Source organism: Amphiprion ocellaris, chromosome 3 (genome assembly GCF_022539595.1).
Source record: "Amphiprion ocellaris isolate individual 3 ecotype Okinawa chromosome 3, ASM2253959v1, whole genome shotgun sequence".
Taxonomy (NCBI): Eukaryota; Metazoa; Chordata; class Actinopteri; family Pomacentridae; genus Amphiprion; species Amphiprion ocellaris.
In genome coordinates, this window is record NC_072768.1 from 29715338 (window position 1) to 29740138 (window position 24801).

At 39.0% G+C, this 24801-nt stretch overlaps 1 protein-coding gene across 2 annotated transcripts in view; it reads right to left on the minus strand.

Annotated features, from left to right (window-relative positions):
• Positions 1–24801, minus strand: part of itga11b (integrin, alpha 11b) — an 80044-nt gene that overhangs the window by 17475 nt on the left and 37768 nt on the right. For both annotated transcript variants that reach the window (XM_035953135.2, XM_035953134.2), the window contains exons 8-20: positions 23285–23429; positions 22876–23041; positions 20417–20487; positions 14875–15019; positions 14274–14422; positions 13103–13246; positions 12579–12782; positions 9628–9758; positions 8839–8999; positions 4424–4563; positions 4191–4301; positions 308–393; positions 15–219 (exon numbers count right to left, since the gene is read on the minus strand). In XM_035953135.2, coding sequence (XP_035809028.2) covers positions 15–219; positions 308–393; positions 4191–4301; positions 4424–4563; positions 8839–8999; positions 9628–9758; positions 12579–12782; positions 13103–13246; positions 14274–14422; positions 14875–15019; positions 20417–20487; positions 22876–23041; positions 23285–23429 — 1858 coding nt within the window. The remainder of the gene's footprint in view (positions 1–14; positions 220–307; positions 394–4190; positions 4302–4423; positions 4564–8838; positions 9000–9627; positions 9759–12578; positions 12783–13102; positions 13247–14273; positions 14423–14874; positions 15020–20416; positions 20488–22875; positions 23042–23284; positions 23430–24801) is intronic.

Consider the following 24801-nt stretch of genomic DNA (forward strand, 5'->3'; position numbering starts at 1 on the left):
GCAAGTTTAGGTACCTTGATTAATAGGCTGGAAAAGAGCAGGTTGGGGGAAAAGGAGATGTGGATGGCAGCTCTGTATGCATTCTCTCCCTGGTTCTCCAGCTGAGCAAACACCACCATCCTTCTTCGTCCAGACTCCACTATAAACACTGGGCTGTCAAGTGACTTCTCATGAATGCAGAGTGAGCATGTAGCCCGTTCCCTCATGCTGCAGAACTGCCTTGAGAGAAAACAAAAAAATTATGGTCTGAGGTTCTCAATACTTCAGAATGATAAATATATGTGTTGAAGATGGCCAAATTACTCACTGAACATTCATAAGGTCAGTGTGACTGTGGAGGATGAGGTCAGGAACACAGGTATCTTCCTGCTCGCATCCATTCCAGAAGTTAAGCTACGGGCAAGAAACCAGGATTCTTACCTTTCTCTTTGTTCAAACAGCTAAACAGTTTCAAAGAAACACATGGCTAACAGTATACTCCCAATTACAAGCTACAGACTGTATTAGAAAGATGGATGTAGCAAAAAAATGAAGCCAACCTGAAAGTGTCAAGATCTGTAATCCCACAAGTGCTGCCTGGGGCTGGCTCCAAAAAGCCCTGGCTCAAGAACCCACCAATTCAAATTACCATTGTGAGAGGTCAAGTAGAAACATTATTATTAAGTTATTAGGATTTTTTTTGTTAATTGTCCTGGAGAATATTAGAAATGTGATGGTCTATCTGAAAATAATTACATAAATAATTAAATATAAGGCACCCAAATATTGTTTGAGGTCATGGCTGTTTGATAATTTGGCCTGGAATGATTGACAGATCATTTAGACAAGGCAGCCATGGCACTCATGAACTCAGGTCTGATCCTCTTTCCCTTGTGATGGGTGTGTTATTATAAAGGATGCAAAATGTGTGTGTATATATATATATATATATATATATATATATATTATATATATATATATATATATATATATATATATATATATATATATATATATATATATATATATATATACACACACTCATTTTGCATCCTTTATAAATACATTTTTTTTCCAGTGGTACTTTAAAACAAACCTGTGTATTCTGCTGATACTGTTGTGCCACTGTAAGGACCTTCTAGTAGTGCAGAGGACTGCTTCAAGACGAGTCATATACATTAGAATTTCTGTTTTCAGCTGCTGTTTATTCACAAAATGGTCATATGACAAAAAGTTAGATGTCTGTTCTTATATACAATGCGTGCATATATGTATATATACAGTATATATATTTAGTGGCGAACCCAACTGGCGAGGTGTGCTGCGAGTAGGGCGACCACTAGTAGAGCATGAAGGTGAGTGCCTGGCCCCTCTGTCCCGGTGGCATTCCTGGAGCCTGTTGTCCAACCAACTGGACAGAGAGAGCAATCAGTTGGTCCAGGGTGGCGGCCTCATCCCTGGAGACCAGGTCATCCTTACAGGCTCATTGAGGCCTCTCAGTGACCTTCCCTCCGACAAGGTGATCAAACACCTTCCTCATCTCTTGGGTGAAGTCCTCCTATGAGCTGCAGAGGTCGAACTGTGCCTCCCAGCGATTCCTAATCGTGAGCCACCCCCTTAGGCAAACTCAAAAGATAAGCTACACAAGCGTGGTCAGAAGCATAGGTGAGGGACTGTCTGGGTGCTCTGGTGGAGAATACGCTAATAGTTGAGCTACTTTCTATCTGCTGCTCTTGAACAAACGGGATGTTGGGACAGCAACAGTTGAAAGATTAATAATGTTACTGATCCCCTATGATTGATCAACAGTGACCTCCAGGAAACCTAGTTGCAACTAACAGTTCACTAATTTAGGACCCTGACAAACCCAATTTCACATCAGAATTGACACACACCTAACACACAAGTCAGGAAAGGTAACCTGAGATTTACAGAATAAATTGAAAACGTGTTCAAACATGTGGTCACACACAGTCTAATGTAGCTTCAGCTACAGCACAGTAGCTTCAGCTACAATAACAGGTTACTCCTTTTTACATGTCAAAAGAACCATATATGGACAAGAAACAACAAGTTACCTAAAATTACTTTAAGATTTACCTGTAAAATTTAACTTGATTTATGGAGACTAACGTTCTTTGCCACTGTTAGAAACAGCAGTAGGTAAAGGTGGGTGGGCAGAGTGTCCTTGGTTCTAAGTCAGTCTCGCCTCTTGCTTCTTTCCACCCTCTATCCTACAATCAGTCTCTTCTGGCTCAAAAAAAATCAGAGCGAGCAAACTCCGAGCTTCCCTTTCTCAGTCCAGAAACCAATGGGTGACTTCACTGTAGGTACATCCATTTCTCTTATACAGCCTATTGTCCAAACTCACAGATCGATGCTCTATGAAGTTGCACTTAGGAAAAACCATGCTGTGAGCTAAATTAGAATATCAGAATTCTTACTCGCCATGACCATGTAGTCATGCTGATGTTAAGGTGGCATAATGTTTACCATGTTTACCATCTTAGTTCAGCATTACCATCTTTTTTAGCATAGTAACATCTCCTGTTTCCTAAAAGACATGGACTCAGTGGTCAAGAAGCCCTCTGGTCAAATCTCATTTTGTCAGTGAAATCACTGCACTTTTTCTTTTTTTTGACAATTTTCTTGTACACAGAACAATGGAGGATGCAGCATATACAAGACACAAATTTTACCTCAAAATCAACTAACTACTGAACTAACTATGAGGGAAACAGAGAACAGAGTAACAGGTTTCTGGTCTCAGCTACAGCACAAAGTGTTAATGAAGATGACAAAACTACTTAGACCTTAACTGTAATAACAGAAAAATACGCATAGAACCAAATTAATTATATACAAATGAGAAAAAGCAAGGACCAAAGAACTACAAGCAGTCTCAGATTTGGTTGAGTCTGTCCCCAAGCTTGTTTATTTGTTGAGCTTTGAATGTACATACCTTGACTGGGAAGTCTTGATTTTGCGATCACTACCTATATTTAGTTAAAACTTGTGATTCAGATTCAGCTATTAAAATTATAATTTTTAATGACTGATAATTAGTACAAAGCAGAAAGTGCAGCCAGGGCTGATGGAACTCGTCAAGATGTTGGACAAAGTAAAACTATGGGGCTATTATTGCAGCAAAACTATTTGTAAATGTGTATGGAGAGTTGTGTGTCTGTATCTCAATCTGTGTGTTCGCAGTGAGGTTTGTAAACGTGTAAAAGAATTTGTAAATGCATACTGAAATTTGTCAATGCAAACCAGAATCTGCAAATGTCTTTTAAAAATTTGTGTCTGCAATTAGGTTTTCAAATGTATTAAAAAATTCAGCAAATCTGTATTAAAATAAGATTTGTCAATGCATACAAAAATCTGTAAATATATACAAAGATATTAGATGAAAAGTCTAAGTATTTGGCTACAAGTGCTGGAAATACAGACAAATCACATGTTACAAGTCAAGCGGGCCTCACAATTGGATGTCTTTTTACACGTGACTTTTGCCACACTTCTGCCATGAGTGGATGACAGACAGAGTTGTGAGATACAGACACACAACTCTCCATACACATTTACCAGTAGTTTTGTTAAAATAAAACCCCCATATAAAATGCTGACCTGATGATGGCCTGAGAGCAAAGAGGATCACAAAAGTTATTAGCATTCATCCTGAGGGAAGCATAAATGCCTTTTTTCTAATTTCATCACAGTTAATCTAGTGGTTGTTGAGACATGTCACCCAAAATTACATTTGTGAACTTCATCATGGTTTTGGAGAATAGACAGGCAATCGCCAAATATTCATACGGGGTTCTGTGCAAAATTTCAAGACAATTCATCCCTTAGACATTATAGTGTTATTCAAGTGGTAGACCCACCATCCCTTTATTCGTGTTACAAGGATGGCTAAAAAAAAGAAATTTTTTATACCTAACTTCACATGTTTTTAGTGTTTCAGAAGCTCCTGTTCCTACCAAAAACAAGAAACACCTCCATAGAATCATCAATTAAGATACATTGCTGGCAGGCTCTTTTGATCATCTTGTTGAGTATGTTGGTAAGCTAACTGGTGTTAAAATATTTGCAAAATCAGGCCTTCCCAGTCAAAATATGTACATTTAAATTTCAAGAAAGAAATAATCTTAGGGATAGACTTACCCAAGTGGTACTGCTTGGATGTAAATACTCTTATGAACTCTCACCTCGGCCCTCAGCGTAGTTGGAAAGTCTGGGTCCAGTACTGGACCCTCGTCTGGGCTCTGCAACCCTGTTTCCAGGACAACCACAATGGGACGCCCATAATCTTTTGTCTCCTGTTTATGTGAGTAAAGTTGTTGTATTTAGAAATTCACACAGAACTTCATTTAACTTTGTGATTGTTGGTCAAGAACGATTTGTGTTTATGTGTGTGTTGTTATCTTGGAAGGGTTCTGACCTGCACTGAGAAGCCAAGGTGTTCGCATTTTTGACCTCCAGTCTGCAGAAAAAGAATTCTGGGCTGCTGACGGTCTAATTCATCTAGGACTGCCCGGGGAGGAAAACGCCTCTCATCTAACACCAGACTGTACCAAACAGCTGAACAGAAGAGAAGGGAGAGGAGAATGGGGCTTAAAAGATTCAAAACTGTCCAGTCATGTCCACTGTAAATACCAAGAAAACAGATTTAAAAGGCTTTCAATGGTTGTGAAAGAAACAGAGATTATAACAAACTGCATTACTTTTGTTTCCAAATGTTACACAACATTCAGTGGACCTGTGTGAAGGACGTAAACATATGTATTAATATTTATAAGGGTGGTCATAATTATATTTTCATTAGTGTATAATCACTTGTAGAGAGAGAAGTGAAGGGCATGACATATGAAGCAAAGCTGTCCTTTAGTTTGAAAAGGATAGTACCCATTTAAAGATGATGTGGACTTGATTTGAGTGAACAGACCATTTTTTTGATTTGTGATAATTTGAAGTACTCCATATTTTTTAAGCCTTGAGTTTTGGGGAACTGTTGCAGTGAACTGATTCAGACTGCTGCTGGTGCTTTTCTAAAACACACATCCACATGAAGGAAAGGGGAACGGTGGAAGAGAGAGAGCTGCCAACTAAGCAGAGGCAGAGATGAAGGGCATGACAGTGATTAAGTTGATCCAACTGCTCTATGTGCTTTAAACTGCCCTCGGGAGAAATACAGTTTTTTTAATTGAATTTAACTGAATTGATTTGAAGAGACAATTAAAAACTGGATTGAAGATGACCTTGCTGCAGAAACTCATGGTATGTTTTTACTCACTGTCCATATAAATTACAGTTCACTAACTTAAACTACTAATTTACTTGGGGAAATAAATAGTTTTTCAGGTATTATGAAACAATATAGCTAGATAATTGTTAAAAATGTATTTTGAATTGTATCATATTGTTTAACATTGAATAATAATTTTGATGTGTTTATGAATTTTTTTGCTGCACAACTGTCTTAAAAAATGCACTTAGACATGACCTGATGGTAGTGCCTCTTGGGATTATTGAATCTGGTGCAGAGCCAGTAGGAGTTATATAGTTTTCGGTATGTATTTGGTGTGTTGTTACAATTATCCATCTTTAGTGAAGTCAGGGAAATGTATATCAACAAAATGTGACAGGAAATATTGTAAAACTATATTTGTGGAGCTCTGATGGAATTCATGTACCTGTAGAAGCAGAACTGTATATTATGCATACTGCCTTCCTATGCCAAAATGCTAATACATAATTTTTTGAATATTGCAAAAGTTGTCTTCACTGTTGTGTTCCTAATTACTCTTTCAATGGGTAACAATGACTCCTTCCTCTATTCCACTCATCAATGAAGTGACTTAGTTCATGCTTCCTTCCTCTGGCATACTATTGCATACAGTTCAATTGCAGAGCTCATTGTTATCTGTTTAACAGTTGAAGTTGGGTTTTGATTTATAAGTGCACAGAGAGCTGAGGTAGGCTGCTTTAGTCCAGCATAGTTCATGTTAGAGACGCCACGTCTACACTTTCAGAAATGAACTCATGGTACAATCTTAAATTCTTATGTCAACCCTGGCTCCAATCCTCTATTGAATTATGTTTGTAGCACATTGCTGTCTGTGTGTGCATGTGTGTGCATGTGTGTGCGTGTTTGCGGGTGTGTGTGCAGTTGTGTGTGTGTGTGTGCATGTGTGTGCGTGTGATGTGTGTTCCTAATCCAGTCCAGATGATCATGGACTGATGGAGAGAAACAAGAGAGGACAGTGTGAGGTATGAGGATATGGTGGGAGGAGCAGATGGCTGTTTTTTTTAGCAGCCCTTGCTTACCACTGAGCATTTTTATTTATATATATATATATATATATATATATATATATATATATATATATATATATATTAGGGCTGGACCCAAATATCTGAATATTCGGTCGTGACGGTGGTATCCGGATATTTATTTTGAGATCCGAATATTCGGACCCTCCCTCCCCGGTCGGACGATGTCGCGCGAATGGTATTCGTCTCGTCAGTTTGCCCGATGTGTCCCCATGTCAGATGTTAGGTAAGTTGGTGCTGTTCCGTCTTTGGGGGTGTTTTTGTATTCAAAAAGAGGGCAAATGTGCTGTTTAGCACAAGGGTATTCAACTAAAATTCAAAGAGGTCCTGTCAGAGAAAATGTATTAAAGCAAAGGTCCAGAAAATCTTAATGTCTAACTTGAATTAGTTTGAAATATGTTGATGTAACCTGGTAGTTTTATTAGTGTCTGCATGTTTTCACTAACTGACCGTCAAATCAAACAAATTCAGTATGGTTCAAAACCATTTTGACAACATTCATTAATAAGTAACCTTTGATATAACTGTACATCTGAAAATAAAATAAAAAAATAATGACTGAACAACCTGAATCAACTTATATACATCTTTAACAATACCTAAATCTCAAAAAATTTAAACAGTTGAACACTTTTACATTTTTTTTCTCTTATATCACTCCCCTTATACCCTGCTGCTTAATGGGAGAACTGAACTTCCAGTATTATGAATCCTGGTCTGAACGGTGTCAGGGTCATTCTCAAACACGTTTGGAGCTCATTGGTGAGTCTGGAACCAGATTTATTTTGGATTACATTCATAGTTGACAAGCTGGCTTACAGCTGTATGTTGAGCCAAACATAGTCAACATGTGCAAGTTGATTTTCCTCTCGGTGTCGATTTGTTTATTACTCCACCAAGGAACGCGACAGAGTTATGTGACGATCGGCGTACGTTTGTCTGTGAATCTGTCTGTCTGTCTGCAACATTACTCTAAAACAGACTAATGGATTTGGATGAAATTTTCAGGGAAGGTCAGAAATGACGGGTCAACTCTGGTGCAGATCCTGCAGATCTTGATGGCATTAGTTTAGGGCTTCATTAGTTCTATCTAGACCGACTGTGCAGGATAGTTGAGCACATGTTCAATATGAACCATAGACTGGGGAGAGTACCAAAGCTGTGGAAAACCTCAAGCGTGGTACCAGTGCTGAAGACCCCTCATTCTATGGACTTCAAAGGATGTCACAATTGATAAAGACCCTTGAGAAGCTGGTCCTTGTCCATCTCTGTCCCCTGGTTAACCCATCAATGCCCCTGCTACAGTTCACCATCAACCTGTCACTGGGGTGAATGACACTGTCATCTACCTCCTTAACAGATTCTTCTATCACCTTGAAAAAGCTGGACGCGCTGTGAGAATATTGTTTGTTAATTTCTCAAGCACTTTTAGTACAGTACAGCCAGCGTTTCTGAGAGGAAAAGCTGGAGCACCCGAAGGTGTACCACCACCTCACAGCCTGGATTATAGACTACCTTACCAACCGTCTACAGTATTTGAGGTTACAGAACTGTCAATCTGACATGGTTCTCTGCACAACAGGAGCGCTGCCAGATACAGTCTTTGCTCCATTCCATGACATTAAGGTTTAATCTGGGTTGTGAAAGAAAAACAAGTTACCCTTCATAACATTGTTAGAGGAACCTTCCCAGCAACAGCAAGTTAACATTTGTAAATCTGTATTCTTATTTTTTTCTGAACAGGTACCAGCAGAAACATTTTTCTTTTATCAGAGAGTAGCATCAACAGTCTATGCTTTGGGGACTATAGCTCCTGTGTATGGATCGCCTGCTAGTGATGCAGGTTGAGGCTCATATGTGCTGTCATTTGTTGCAATCCAAAGAACGTTCCTCGATGGACATGTTCCACAATACTAAGCGACCTGCAGTCTATAGCTAACTACTTTGCTGTGGCATTTGTTAGCTTGTCTTGTTTTAGTTTATTTCTATTTCTCCCACATGCTGCATCCAACCAGTCTGCTGAAACCTCCCTCTGCTGTTAGTTTGAGTGAGACGTGATGATGCCTATCCCACGTACTGTGACCCATGGTTTGTCTGTTTATGTATTCAGAGCCAGTGAGCAACGTACTTTCATAGCAATAATAATAATAATAAAAACTGCGTTAACATGCTAAAATAATTGTCAGCGTTAATTCATTTATGTGTTAGCATGTTTATAACGCATTATTAACGAGTTAACATGCCCAGACCTATTGCAACATTATCTTTGGGTCTTTCTCAAATACCACAACACTTCACTCGTCGCTATTTTGAGTCAACATCAAAGCCGCATCCTTTTATTTAGCTGGACCCAAGACAACTGTGATGGGTTTAGAGAAATAAAACAAGCCAGGGCATATATTTTCCCTATAGCAGCTACACTGACCATATCACTGCTTGTATATTTTGAATCTGCAGGTAATGAGATAATAAAATCTCAAAGCAATAGAGAAACAGATATGTTTGTGTGTTTGTTCCACCTACCAATATCTGTCCTGATCTTTGTCTTGGAGTCCAGACTCAGACAGACGGTAAGAGACATGCATGTGACCTCCTTTCCTCCTTGCTGACAGTCCTTGTTGAAGATGTTGACCTTCTGAGGTTCAAAGGTCAGTTTGGCCTGAATCTGTACCACGCTACGTGACCTGGTGGGACAGGACATGTTATCAGGGCAGTGCATCTGTGTGTGTGCGTGCGTGCGTGCGTGCGTGCGTGCGTGTTCACTTGTAGTACTGCAAGTGTGGGGTATCAGTAACAATTTGTGGACAAAAATTGACCCCTAAAAGTAATGCATTGCATTTAATGAATAGCAATTTTTGTTGAATTCAGGTAGGATGTAATACTTGAAAAATGTAATCGGATATATAGTGGTGGTGGTTAAGTTGAAAGATAAGTCTTCAAGTAAATAAGTCAATGCTAAGTCCTCGCAGTGATCACAAATGTCTAGTGTCATGCTTGGCTGTCTGTGAGGGTATTCATCAGCAAAGCGGTGCTAGCATCAACATGACTATACACCCGTATTAACAATTAGTACATATAATATACTTCCTTTTGTTTACTTGTACTACAGACCAATGCATATGTTGTGGTAGCAGTAGGGACAAAGTGAGGCTACCATGATTAATTTGAGGATAATGAATGTCTGTGCTATTTTTCCATCAATCCAGTAGTTGTTCCAAAGTTTCAGTCTGGACCAAAGCGGTGGATCAATGTTTTATTTAGAACATAACTACAAAACAAGTTTGCTTGTGTGTGTGTGAGAAACAGCCTAACCAGATGATAACAGCAGCTCCCAATGCTCCCACTGCGAGGTCAACAAGCCCATCTGCATTGACATCCAGAACACCATGGAGACTTTGACCAAAATATTGCAGACCTGCAGAAAAACTGGCTGCAGACAGCCGCTAGAGAAGAGAAGCAAAAGACAATTAACACTCTCAGTTTTAATTAAGAGAGAGTGCAAAACTTATCCTGGTGCAGATACATACATTGACCATGTGCCAATAATACGTGTAGTTCACTTAAAACTTAAAAAGCTCAAAAAATCCAAAACAGAATTAAAATTAAATCTGGGACTTCTAAGAATGAACAGTGACATCAAAAGTAACTTCCAAGTTGAGGTAAAAAAATGATACAGACTACTGCAAAACATCAGCAATATGGAACAACAATGGGAAAACCTGAAGGCTAGCATAACAAAAGCTGCGTAAAAGGTCATCCCCATACAAGAAAGAATAAGGTAAAAAGAACAAAGAACAGAAACAAAAAATGATAAAGAAGCCTAATGAACTACTTTATGCTCAGATTACAACAAAATGCAAATAAGCTAAAGAAAGGCGGTTTACAGAAAATGCTAATTTACCAAAGAATTGCAGAGAAAAAACAACACCAAATGCATTCATGATGAAAAGAAGGTAAAAAAGAGGTAACTAACAGAAAAAAAGCAAGACAGCAACAGGCTGCATAACAGGAGAGGATTGTGCTATAATCATAGATGCAAACCTGATAATGAGAAGATGTCAGAAGAGTCAGAATACATAAGAGAACTATATGAAGACAGAGAATTGGACAACGCTTTCCATGAAAACAACAGTAACGATGGACCGATACTAAAAGCACAAGTGGAACATGCTATGAATAACATGCAGAAGGGAAAAACAACTGGACCAGATAAGATTCCAGTGGACATGTATGAGGCACTTAAGGATTTTGGAACAGAGAAATTAACAACTCTTCTAAATATGATGTACAACAGCAGTAATCTTCCAAAAGACCTTGTGAAGTCTGTGTTCATTCCACTCCCAAGGAAACTAGGAACAACAGAATGTGGGCAGTTCAGAACAATCAGCCTCATGAGCCACCACAAAATTATTATTCAGAATCATAAAGCTCAGAATAAGAACCAAAATTAAACCAGAGATCAGTGAAGAGCAATACGGATTTCTAGAGGGCAAAGGTACATCAAACGTAATATAAATTTTAAGAACTATTATGGAAAGGTCAATAGAAGTACAACAAGACTTATCCATGTGTTTCGATTACACCAAAGCTTTCAACACAGTAAAACATCAAGCAATACTCCAGATGCTGAAGGACATAAACATATACTACCAGTCAAAAGTTTGGACACACCGTCTCATTCAGTGCTTTTTATTTATTTGTATTATTTTCTACATTGCAGATTAATATTGAATATGAACACTTTTTTGTTTACAATATAATTCCATTAGTATTCTTTTATAGTTTTGATGTCTTCAGTATTAATCTACAATGTACAAAATAATTAAATAAAAACCATTGAATGAGAAGGTGTGTCCAAACTTTTTACTGGTAGTGTAGATGGAAAGGATTTACAAATGATAAAAAATCTCTATTGTCAGCAAAGTGTAGTAGTGAGATTAAATAATGAAACTGGTAAAGAACAACCAACAAAACGAGGACTCAGACAGGGATGTGTGCTGTCACCTGACCTGTTCTACTTGTACGGTGAAAACATCATAAGGAATGTACAAGGCTTACCGGGATTATCCATCGGAGGTTATAACATAACTAACGTACGTTATGCAGATGACACAGTGCTGATAGCGAACAGTGAAGAAAACTGGCAAACCATAGTATCCATAATAAATACAGAGTCAAAAACTTTGTCTGCCTTTAAACAAAAAGAAAACAGAAGTAATGGTAATTTCAAAGAAAAATATCATTCCAACCTGTAACATAGAAGTAGACCATGAAATACTGAAGTAGATTCATCATTTCAAATATCTTGGTTCATGGATAACATCAGATGGGAGGTGTGAAACATATGTCAGATGTAGAGTAGCAATTGCAAGAACAGCATTTATGAAAATGAAAAATATAGTGGCAAATAAGAGCATAGCAATTAGCATCCGTATGAGGACTCTTAGCTGTTATATTCTACCACTTCTGATGTAAAGATGTGAATCTGGAACATAAATAATAAAATTTCAAACAAATTACTGCAGCAGTGATGTGGTTTTACAGACACAATCAACTTATATCTTATACCGACAGAGTAAGCAATGACGATGTTTTAAAATTACTAAACACAAATTAAACGCCATTGGACAAAATTAGGAAACGGAAGCAACATTTTTTGAACACATCATAAGGAAGGAGACCCTGGAACATATTGTCACAACTGGAAAAATTAATGGAAAGAGAGGCAGAGGCTAACAGAGAATGAAAGTGATAGACGGACTGACATCATGGCTACACATGGAATGGGCAACAGTCACAATTCAGAAAGCAAAAGATTGGATTAGGTGGAGAGAAATGATCGCCTACGCTGAATGGCATGTCACTTGACTGTTTTAATTAAGGCTGTCAATGTTATTTCTGTCGCTGAATATTAGAATTCATCATTCAAACAGGACACAACACTATTTGATGATGCTCACAGTACCGATCAACACATTATTAATCATGATATTCATCATGTTTCTCTTCACTGTTGTCATCAAATCTGGAACATCAGAGAATTACATTTGAAATCATACACAATATTAATATGAAACTGAATATCTGCCACAGAAGCAATCAATAAAAAAATACAAACAAGGCAAAAATGATTAACTTGAAGGTGATTGTTGTTATCACCTTGTTTCTGTGCTAGTGTTAAGCATGCTAATTAGCACTTGGCATCTATTTAAAGCGATTATTTTAGTTATAACTCAGTTACTATCTGTTGCTAAACTGGTTACCTGTCTGTACTGTGGTTGGGTAGTTTTGTCCTGGCCATAAAAGATGTAGACTGCTCCCTGGTGATCATCCTCCAGTGGGGCTCCCACCGCAAGCTCCCGGAAGCCATCTCCATTCATGTCAGGAATCTGGGCCAGTGCCGAACCCAGACGAGAGTTTTGACAGCAGTCAGACAACTCCAGCACCCCTTGCAGAACAAATGATGTCTGAAGAGAAAAAATAGTTTAGTTGGTTTATTTTACTTTAACTTAGATTCATCATTTAGTGATACTAAACATGTAGCAATATTGTGTAGTAACTATGTTGTATTTGCCTGGACTGTTGTAATAATAGTCACAGAAATACTGGATGCTTCTTTGGCTATGTTGTAAGTAGTCTGTTTCGTAGAAAACTGATGCATTTGTATCTTTCACAAATAAATTGTGATTTACATTTCCAGATAGACTGAAGCTATTTAGATTATGAAGTCTCTGAGCAGCGACTCAAGCTGTGAGGATCAACCTTGTAACAAAAGATGTGTACATACCTGTGGTGTAACAGAGTAGATATAAACTTTCCCTCTCTCCCAGCCGTGGCTGTAGTACATGGGTGCTGCCACTAGGAGGCAGTCAGTATGTCCATCACTGTCTACATCCATGGATAGCAGCTCACTGCCAAAATATGACCCAATCTGGAAAAATACAGAACAAAGCAAGAAATGACAGAAAGGACAGTGACGATATTCGAATTAAAACTGTATATTAGACTATTACAAAGAAGAGATGAATTTAGTAATGGCTTTGTGACAGAATTTATTTGTTGAGAGTCTGAGCAACAGTTCGTGCTCTTTGAGAGTTGTTTGCCAAAGTGTTTGTTGCTAAAGTGCTAATAAAAGTTTGATCATGATAGGAGCACATACCACACAACATACTGCTGTAAATCAACCACACCAACCATAAAGGTTATCTTGGGTATCATTTCTACATCAGCAACAGATTTTGATAAAAGCATAGGTATTTACAATTTTCAATACAAACTTGCTTCAGTTCCACATCAATTACAGTTAACAAATATGCAACACAGTATGTCACACACATCACACTGGTCCATATAGAGAACACCCCAACAGAGAGGAGAACATTTTGGATCGCTATTACAGTGAACAATGCCTACCTTCCAGTCACCTGCCCTGCACTAGGTCACTATGACCATGTCATGGTCCATCTAATTCCCACATAAAGGCTGTAACATCATACATCAGCTTCTGTAAGGACTGCTATGTACCATCACAAGCAGGAGTGTTCAAACAATGACAAACCCTAGTTTACAGTGAAACCCAGATGGTTAAGGTTGGAGAAGCAAAAGGCATTTTGAAGTCGAGACAGAGGCATGTTTATCTAACTAAAGTGCAGGTTTACCAAAGTGAAAAGTGAGGTTAAACACCTCTGTCTGGAAAGGGCTCAGACATATCACTAATTATAAACCAAAAGCAATTAATGGCCTGTGCCTGGTCGTTACATCTCTGAACTCGTCCCCCGTGATACCAGCCACCAGCTCCAGTCTAGGTCAAGCTTTCGCAGCTACACTTTCCTCCAGATGGATCACTGACTTTCTATTTGCACGTTAAGCTACAAAACCATGTATTTGTATCTGATTGCCAGACTATCAGCAATGGATCCCCCCCAAGGTGAGATAGAGAGAGAGCGACAGAGAGATACCTGCTCTCCCAGCAGTGCTTGCAGGATGGTCAAGTTGCCAGTGTTCTTCAGGGTGAAGACAATCACCTTGCCAGTGTGGTTGAACCTTGGAGCTCCAGCCACATATAGCTGAGAGCCACGGGCTGAAATTAGTGAACCCACTGAGTAACCTGAAACAAGTGAAAACAGATATGAATTGATAGGAGTCACACAGCTGGTCTGTTTTGTTAGATTTTTGTTCCTCTTAGTTTGTCCATTTAACACAGCTCAGTTGGGCAGTCTGTGTGTCCCTGACTACTAATTATCAACTAAAGCATTAGGCTTGAGATCTTATGCATCCATTGCTGTTGAATTTGCAATTATGGTCATGCTCCCTTTTTGAATTTAATGACTGCATTTTAGTGGTGCCATCTAGACTAAAACCTCAGTGTTTGTTCTGTTCAAAACTACTGGATGAATAAAAGTACACCAACAACTACTACTAGACAGTATTTCAAATTATGTAACTATTAGGTACATTAAGCATTAAACCCAAAAGAAAAGACACAAGATGCAAAGACAGACACAAAGATGAAGAGAAAAAAGACAGGCTCCACAATATTACATTTCACACTGTCATTACCCAGATATGCTGCGTGGTTCTTCAGCACATCTGGAAATTCGTCCTGGTAGGAGGATTTTGGTGGAACAACCTTCCCATGTTTAGTTTCTTTTAGCACTGCACCATTCCAGTCATATGCACCTACTGCTCCAAGAAGAACCCCATCCTAAATGGAAAACAACAATTTAGATGGAGGACACTGTTTGCTGTAAACATATTATATGAGGAAAAATATTTGCTGGTTGATAGTATCAACTTCAATTTATACCTTTGACCACACTAAGCATCACTAATTTGTCTGGTTGGGTGTGGTCTAAAGCTGAAAATTAATAGTTTTAATAGTAATAGTAATTAATAGTTGATGCAATATTACATCATCATGTCAATCTTATCTATTGCACACTGCAAACAATTACAATTTTCAGGAGTGATGCACTTTCTTTACACACAAGTGTAACCATGACTATGTATGATTAACCACAGAGTAATATGATGAAATTAATTGGTTGCTGAGGTTGTTTTGCAGATTTTACAATAACTAAACAACATAAAAATATGGATAAGGACATAAATGATGATACAAATAATTATATAAAAAATGTTTAACTACAAGGTTAATTATTCTTTAATGTAATTGCGTTGTGATAAGATGATGAAGAGAAAGCACTGATGGAAAGCACCAAAAGGGTTGAGTGGAAAAAGTTGCCTGAGATAAATGGGAGGCACCTGAGTTTAAAAAGGACATTAGATGAGTTATTCAGCGAAAAGCTTGTTCTTGGTCCCAGTGGCTTAAGTATTTAGTACATGACCTAAGAATTTACCCAAAATATATGTTTTCAGATGTTTTCAGTCATGCACATCATGAACCTGACCATGCCATCTGTTGCTTCATCCAGTGCATTTGGTAACTGCAAAAGATCTAATTAAGGATGTCCATATAGTTAAAATAAAAACAATATAAAACCCGAGGTTTTATCGAAGCAGGCTCTACCCATTTCTTTTTAATACCGCAAATGCATTCTATTGGACTCAAGTCAGTCATATACTTGGCCTCACCCTCAATTTTGCCAAGTATGCTGTATAAGAATAGGCGAAGATATAGTAAGATTGTTAATCATGTTGGTGATAATGACACCTGATAATGACACCTGAATAAGGAAATTAGAGATCATTCAAATTAATGTTGAGTTGATGTGTAACTTTGCAAAAACTAGATATGACTCTATAGTTTTCTCTGGACACCTGCCAGATCTGATGAGTTATGACATACAGCTGCATGTCATCATTCAACTGCCAGATGACAAGATGGTGTCCAGCAAACAATGTGGCTACATAGACAATTGAAAAGCTTTCTGAAGAAAACCTGCTCTGACAGTGCTATGAATAAATCTCTATGAATAAAGCAGAGTTTATTAGCAACCTAAAACCTTAACAATCCAGGGGTGATCCCAGGAGCAGACTGCCACAACCTGCTGCACTTCAGCCTGTCATACTAACCTCTTGTACAGTGGCAGCCGGCTCTGACCAGCACGGTGAGGAGATAGTTTAATGATGGAAGTGCTTTGTGATGCTCATTGGGAAAACGCTGGTATTCTCACTCACTGTGCTACAGACTACATCAACTTATTATGCATTATGTGTGGATAATGCCATGCCCACAAGGACAGAACAATGTTTCTCCAACAGTAAACCCTGGATTACCCCGGACATAAAGGCCCTTCTTGAGGAGAAGAGGAGGGCCTTCAAGACAGGAAACAAAGAGTAGCTGAAGTCTGTGCAGAGAGAACTGAGATGGAGGACAACAGAGGAGAAACAGTTATAGGATGAAGATGGAGAAGCAGGTGCAGTAGAACAGAGTCACTGGGATTTGGTAAGGCACAAAGACTAACAAAGAACCCCACCTCCGGTTTAGGAGAGAAGAAGGTAGGGAAATGACTTGAATGTTTTCTTCAATAGATGCTATCATTTGTCTAACACTCCTCCTCTTCTTCAAATTCGATTTTCTGCAGACTGGACTCTTTTTGGACTTTCAGACTCATGCCCTTCCTCCTTACTATCACCCTGTTCTGCTGATATTCAGGCCTTCTGCCCCAACTAGTCCATCTCAACAGACAATGAGAGGAACCAACTCTTAAACAGAAATTTCAGAAAGAGTGCAGATCTTGGTGACATCAGCTTGAGGCTTCTGAAGTCCTGTGCCAGTCAATTTTGCAGTATAGTTGAGCATGCTGAGAGTACCACAGCTGTAGAAAACATCATGCTTGGTACCAGTGCAAAAGACCCCACACCTCAATGACTGGTGGACCACTACCTCACAGCTTGGATCATACACTATGTCACAAACCGACCACAGTATGTGAAGTCACGGGGCTGTGAATCTGACTTGGTTGTCTGCAGCTCAGAGGCACTACAGGGAACAGTCCTGGGTCTGTTTGTAAAGATTCTACAACCAACACAACAAATTCAACAAGAAGGTGGTACTCACAGACACAGCAGCTCAACACTCTCCTTTTTTGGGATAAATTTTAATTTTAGTTGTGCGTATTACACGTACAGCCAACAAGATATTTTGATTATAGGTCTACAGTGTAACCAGGCCATTATGAGTGAAATTCTGCACATGACCAGGTGACCAGGTGACCAGCACCAGCACAGAAATGGGGAGACACAGCAAGCACATGCCAATCCCGTCTACTTACATGGTTGAGGAATCAACCATACTAACCACTGCTACCAAGCATCTTTCTCACAGATGCCAGATTCATCATCACCAAAATGGGTGACCTACAGCTACCAATCTCTGGGAACAAACTCATACAGGACTTACATTCTGCTTATAATGGAGACTTACTGCTTTTGACATATGATCTGGGAGGAAACCTTGTGGTAGACCAAAAACTTCCGGGAGGGACGACAAATTTCACCTCCCTGACAATGCTACATGATTACCCAGGATGACTGAAGACTTTTGCTGAGGAGAGACGATGTCTGGAATAACCTGCTCAGCCTGCTGCCACCATGACTTCACTCTGGATCAGCAAAAGAAAATTGGATAGCAGATGGAACTACCATCGTGGCTCCAAGTGTATGAAGCCAGTAGCAGTTTGATCATAATCTGAGGGTTCAGGCACAGTTTATTTTATGCATCAGTTTGACTAAGTTATACAAAGTAAGACTAAAATTTAGACTTAAATAAGTTTGAGTCGGTGTCAAACCCCATAAAAGTCATATACATTCAGAATACACATGGCCTCTGAATGCTTTTTCTTTCCACACAAATAGGTAATTGCCAACAGCAAAAGAACATATTCAATTATGCTCTGCTCAGCTGACTGCATCAATCACTACCTTGCTGACTGAGTTTTCTACAAAATTAATTTTTGTGAGAACAATCTTTGTCAGTGCTTGAAACATACTCTTGCAAGCTCAGTAATTAAAAAAAAAAAGCACACTCCATACAGTGGTTATGCACTTTATGCACCTAATTACCACCTCACTTATTGAGCAAAATTAACATTTATTTATCATTGCAAACCATCTTTGTGTAAACATGTATTGATTTAGTAAATATAAGACAATATTGAAATGAAATGGCCCATTTCTGGCAAAATAATTAGATGGTAATTAAAGTGCCTTTGGATTAGATGAATGTAATTATGTTGTCTGACAACAGATGGTGCAGCACTTTCTTGATCTCTAATCTTTTACGGCGATCCTTCCTGGTGTTTAATCTTCATCAGAATTCAAGCTACACTTTACACAAAGGCTGTAGTTGAGTAAACGGAACAGGTTAGATGTGAAATCATCCTCAATTTGGTCCACTTTGGGCTTACAAAGGTCTTAAAGCTCATCAGTTCTGACCAAGTAATTTTTCATTTCTTTTTATTTCATTCAATCTTCAGTCATCAGTGCTGACTCATTCTCTTTAAGGAAAGAATGACTAAAATGTAATATCTGGTCAAGATCATTTCTCAGTACTACTTTGACTCAGTTTGGTTGGATTTCAAGGACAAAGCCTTTTGATTGAGTTAAGTGAAAGTTTTAAGCTGCAAACTTGTAGACTTCCCGGTAAATAAAACCTGTCAGTAATTTTGGAACAGAAATAGCTTTTGGCTCATCTTTAATTTTAGGTAATCTGTCTCGTAAATCGTAAGCAGTCAATTACACACTCAGATGAGCTCCAGCAGTCATAAAGTCAAGATATGAAAACTATTAAGTTGTTGAGTCATTGTTTCTACAGGCCAGTGTATTGATGACTATAGTAAATGATCAAATCCTTGGCAACAGCATCATCAAGAAGTGCCTTGCCATAAGAGTTTCAGGGTTGACTCTGGATCATCAAATTAACAATCAATTGTCAAAATTTCATATCTGTAAACATGTACGGGAGAGAGGAGGACTGTTTTTCTGCATGATGACTTGGTCAGAAATGATACTGTGTCGTCTGGTTTCCGCATTAGTCTGCCCCGTGGCCTGAGTTCACATTTTTACCTTTTAATCCTGAAATATGTTATATATATCTGTAGTTGTTCATGAATGCACATGTTTGTGGTTGTGTGTATGCATGTAAATCTGGTTTCCACTGAGTTCCTCTATGTATGAATGTTTTGTCGGCAGCTTTATGTGCATGAAAACCATCTGCTTTGTATTACACAGACAGTTTCCACCACCTGATTTTGAGTCCCCACTGCTTGAATCAAGTCGAATGTTATTTTCCCTGGATGAGAAACAACAGAAATAGCTGGACAAGCTTTTTGTTCTGTAGCTTCAGACAGTTGTCAGTACAAAAGCAGACACATATTGGATGTTTGTTTGATTGATACCAATACCAGTATATACGTTTCTATGCTGTTATCGGTTTCAGAATTTATTAAAAAAAAAAACAACAAAAAAAAAACCACCACTCTCCTCTGGTCTTCTTAGGATTTTAGGTATTTGTGCTTTACATTAGAGGAAAAACTTGAGAAATTTTCAAGAATTGTTACTCTGCTACTTTGATTTATACCTGCAAAGCCCCTTATGTTTATTTACAAAAGGACGTGGATCCATATAGTTTTAAGTTACAATTTATTTTATGTTACCCAGACAGATCTTTGAAAGTTTATCCCTGCATGGAACATGGCACAAAAGCCCCTTCAATAGAATTTATTTTCCCATTACTTTAAATTCTAGTGTCACTATGATCACTGGTAAGAATTCTCCTTGAAATGATTAATCTAACAAAAGATTGCTGATATTTAGCTACCAGCATATTTAGACAGCATGCGTCAGATTACACAAGCTCAAATGTGCACATGTGCACTGGACCAGTGTTGTGTGGATCAGTCCAAGCCACTTTATATCTCTCATTTATAGAGCCATGTTTGTGTACACACACTGGAATTTTTTGTGTAGTGCACAAACAGTTAACTGACAGTGAGGAACAAAAGCACTGAATGTTCTCAGTCATAAAGAGAGATCACTGACTACTGACACCAACATATATCTGTGTGATGTAAAATGTAGTCTTCAGGAGTGTAAAGCGTAATAACAGACAACAAAAGTACTTCTTACTTTGACTCACTTTGACTAAATGTGAAGAGAAACCAGCCTGAGCCATCTGCAGACTGTAACCTCGACCCTGATTACTGGTTCCTGCAAAACAGTCAAACAACTGAGTTAAATGAATAAAACTGTTAGTGTACATTCTCAGCACTATTGTTAGCTCTTATTGATAGACATCAAAACAAGGCAGCAAACTGATGCATTATAAACAGTCATGGTTCTGACACACTTCTTAAGCATGGTCAGAGACCCATCCCTCTCTCACCTGAACCATCAGCCATCATCCTCTGAGCCTTCTGTTCTGCGTGGCAAGATGACGTACCACTTCCTGTTTTCCTGTCTGTAGCTGACTGTGTGCTAGTGTTGCAGCTGTTCATGTCTCTTTCTCAGTTAATATTAAATTCTGCCTACAAGCACTAAACACTGCCTGTACGATAAATTTAATTAATACACAAGCTGCTCCTAAAGTGCTTGTATGCAAAATTGCTTCATGTCTTAATATACCTTGGTGTTTCGGATCCACTAGACTAGCAGCTAACAAGCTAGACATGGCTTCTATTTCTCCCTCTGCTTCTCCATCTCTCTCTCTTTCTCTCTCTCCTGGTCAGTGTGTCATATGTTTAGCTTCTCACCTGTCTCTTTTAACGATAATGGTATATATAATAAATGTAGTTTGTTGCAGCTCTGGACGTGAGTCGAATTAGGCACTGCTCTATACCGTGTTAAACAACCCAGTAGCTGTAGCAACTAGCCAGCCCCCTGAGCTGGTACAGAGTGACCTAGCATAGCTCCTGTTAGCTGACCCCTGGCAGTTCCTGAGCTGCTAGGAAGCCCGTCGGGCTGGGTGACTGTCAGTAGGAAGCATGTAGTCCCAAGCAGAAACCTGTGATTCACCACCAACCCTGTTGATGTTTCTAATAATTTTTCCCCCACTCAGCAACACACCTGCTGAGAATCACATTCTGGTAATTGGCAGCTCCATAGGCAGAAACATGACATCAGGGACACCAATGACCACAGTTAAATGCATTCCTAGGGCCAGAGCGCGTGACATTGAACCCTATTTATAACTGCTGGCTAACGCTAAACATAAATATGATAAGACTGTAATTCACCTTGGCAGTAATGACATCCGGTTCAGGTAACTGGAGACCACTAAAATTAATGTGGAATCGGTGTGTAAATTTGCTAAAACAATGTAGTTCGCACTCCATAGTTTTTTCTGTACCCCTATTCAATCTGATCAGTGATGACATGTACAGCCACATGTCATCATTCACCTACTGACTGTTGAGGTGGTGTTCAGAAAATTATGTGGGTTTAATAGATAATTGGAAAAATTTCTGGGGAAAACCTGGTCTCATTAGGAGAGATGGCACACATCCTACTTTAGACAGTGCAGCTTTCTTATCTGGACAAATTTATTAGAAAATCAAACTTCTGATAATCCAGAGGTAAGACCAGGAAGCAGCACTGCAGTCTTACATGCTACTCTGCTGCTTCCTTATGACTGCCACCATCTCATTATCCCATAGAGACTGCGTCTGCCCTCCGACCACCCAGATTATATAAGTCTAAAATTAACAATAGAAGGGCTGTTCATAACAACCTTATTCAAATTAATACGACTTCATCAGAACCAAAAAAACAGGACAATTAAATGCAGATTATTTAATATTAGATCCCTGTCATCTAAATCTCTTTTAGATAATGATCTGATAACAGATCATCATATTGACTTAATGTGTCTGACTGAAATGTGCAGCATAAAGAACATGTCAGTCTACATGAATCATCTCCCCCCAGTTATTTTAATTTTTATAAACTCAGAAGTACAGGCAAAGGAGGAGTGGCAGCAATCTTCCACTCAAACTTATTATTCAACCAGAGACCAAAACTTAGCTATAATTTGTTTGAAAGCCTTAGTCTTAGTCTCACACACTTGAACTGGAAAACAGAAACAGCTGTTCTGTTAGTTGTTGTATATCGACCACCTGACCCTTACTCTGGGTTCTCTGGCTTCCTCCCCCAGTCCAAAAACATGCTGAGGTTAATTGGGAATACTAAATTGTCCATAGGTGTGAATGCGAGTGTGGTTGGTTCTCTCTCTATGTGTAGTCCTGTGATAGACTGGTGACCTGTCCAAGGTGTACCCTGCCTTCAGCCTAAGTCAGCTGGGAAAGACTCCAGCCCCCTGCAGCCCTAATGAGGATTAAGTGGATGGATGAATTGAACCCGTTCTGTGTATCTAACAGTCAGGTAAAAACAATTTCAAAGTCAGGAAAATAGGCAGAGTGCCGCTGACTATTGCATTGCCATAAAAACAGGTCATTTAATGTTTACGTAACAGCTGACCAATTAGTAACATTTCAGATATGGAAGTACAGCTAGCCATTCTAATTTAATATTAGCATGTTTTTTTAAAGAAAATATGAAAACATAGTTGTTTCTACTTTGACATGCTAAATGTTAACTGACCTTCCAGAGAAAAAATCCTTTCTCCTAGAGCATCCACAATGTCCTTCAGTGCTGACTCATCTGTCACTTTAAAGAAATGCTTCTCATCAGGGTCACTGGCAATGAACTTGATTTCCTTCAGAAAGGCTTCAGGGTTTATTCCCCGGCGATTATAATAACCCAAAACCTGGATAGGATGCAAAGAAAACAGAATGACAGTCACGGGTTTTGTGATGTCCAGAGACAAATAACTGTAATAGGGCTTTGCTGATTTGACAAAACATAGAGTAAGATATCAGGTTTAGGTTAAAGGTAAGAAAAAGAAAAAAAAAAACAATCTCAAGAGCAGAAGGGTGAATCAGGATCAGACAGCAAATCAGGCTGGGTCTGAAAGGTATTTGGGGTTGAGGGTAAAGGGAGACAGACTCACAGCAATGGCATACATGGTGATGTTGGCTCTCTTGCTGTCAGTGACAGCCTGCACCAGCTCTGGACTGTCATGAGATTCACCATCAGTAATCACAATCATCACCTTATGAGCTCCTGGTCGACCTCCACGCTTGAATGCCTCTGACCTGTTTGACAAGACAAGATGATGTTCAGGAGATGTAGATGTAATTCATTCTTTTTTCAATAAAGCATTCAACTCCCTGGTATTTCACATTTATTTTCTTTGGTTTCAGAATTTCAAAAGAAAAAGTATTTTGTAATGGTTTAATCTATATAATGTATAGGAAAAAGCGTTATATACATCCATCAGCCACAACATTATGACCACTGACGGGTGACGTGAATAATGTTGATCATCTTGCTACAATGCAATGTTCTGCTGTGAAACCTTGAGTCCTGACATCCATGTATATGTTTAACATGTACCACCCCGATAACTGGAGCAGACCTTCCGACACCCCTTTTTAAAAATGGGAACCACCATCCCAATCTGCCACTCCAAAGGGCGACTCTAATCCACACCTGGCGCTTTCATACTGAGGAGTTGCTAAACTACCCTGATATAGGTGAAGATTGTCCTGAGTCTTTAGGCTTGGCCTCCTCAGCAGAGGATGTGTTAACCGGATTAAGGAGTTCCTTGAAGTGCTCTTTCTACTAATGTCGGGCAGTTAGGCTTCTTTGTTGTGGAATCAGCTCCGAGTTTGGGAGGCAGACACACAGTCTACTAGTGATGTGTCATGCGCAAAAGATGCGACTCTAAGAGCCAATGCTTGGCAGTGAATCAGAAGAGCCGACTCCCAACAAGTGAGACCCGACTCCCAACTTTTTTCCTTTTGTTACTCAACTCTGCTCATGTCAGAACTTTCTTTTGATTGACAGCATGGCAACAATGCAGCCAGTCACATGTGTAGATATAGGATCATACCATTATGTGACAGCTCTTTGATGGAAGAGCTACAGGAGAGGCTGCAAGGAGAAATCCTACAGCTGATGTAATGGAGGAGAGATCATGTCTTGAGGAGCTCCTCATCCAACCAGCAGATGACCTACTGAGCTGGTGGCAGACCAAGGCCTCAGTCTTCCCCCACCTGCTGAAAGTGATGGAGGGGAGACTGTGTATTGTGGCAACTTCTGTTCCATCTGAGAGACTCTTCTCAAAAACAGGGCAGATCCTCACCGAAAGAAGAAATCGTATCTGCCGATCCAAGCTCAGGCATCTGATTTTTTATGAAGTGCAGGTGCACTGAAGACATTTATACTGTTTGAAAATGGAATTTGGTTCTGTTTCTATTCTGTGGGTTTGTGTGCAGTGTTTTGTTCATTTGTTTTTTGTGCAAAAAAGTTTGATTAAAATATTAAACAAATGTAAGAATGCCTGCTTTTGTAACAGAACAAATGCACAAAATGAGGCAATTATGAGGCTTCTCATAAAAACACTGAATGCAAAAATTTTTATCAATATACAAATCATTCATATTTGCCAGGTTAGGATAAAAT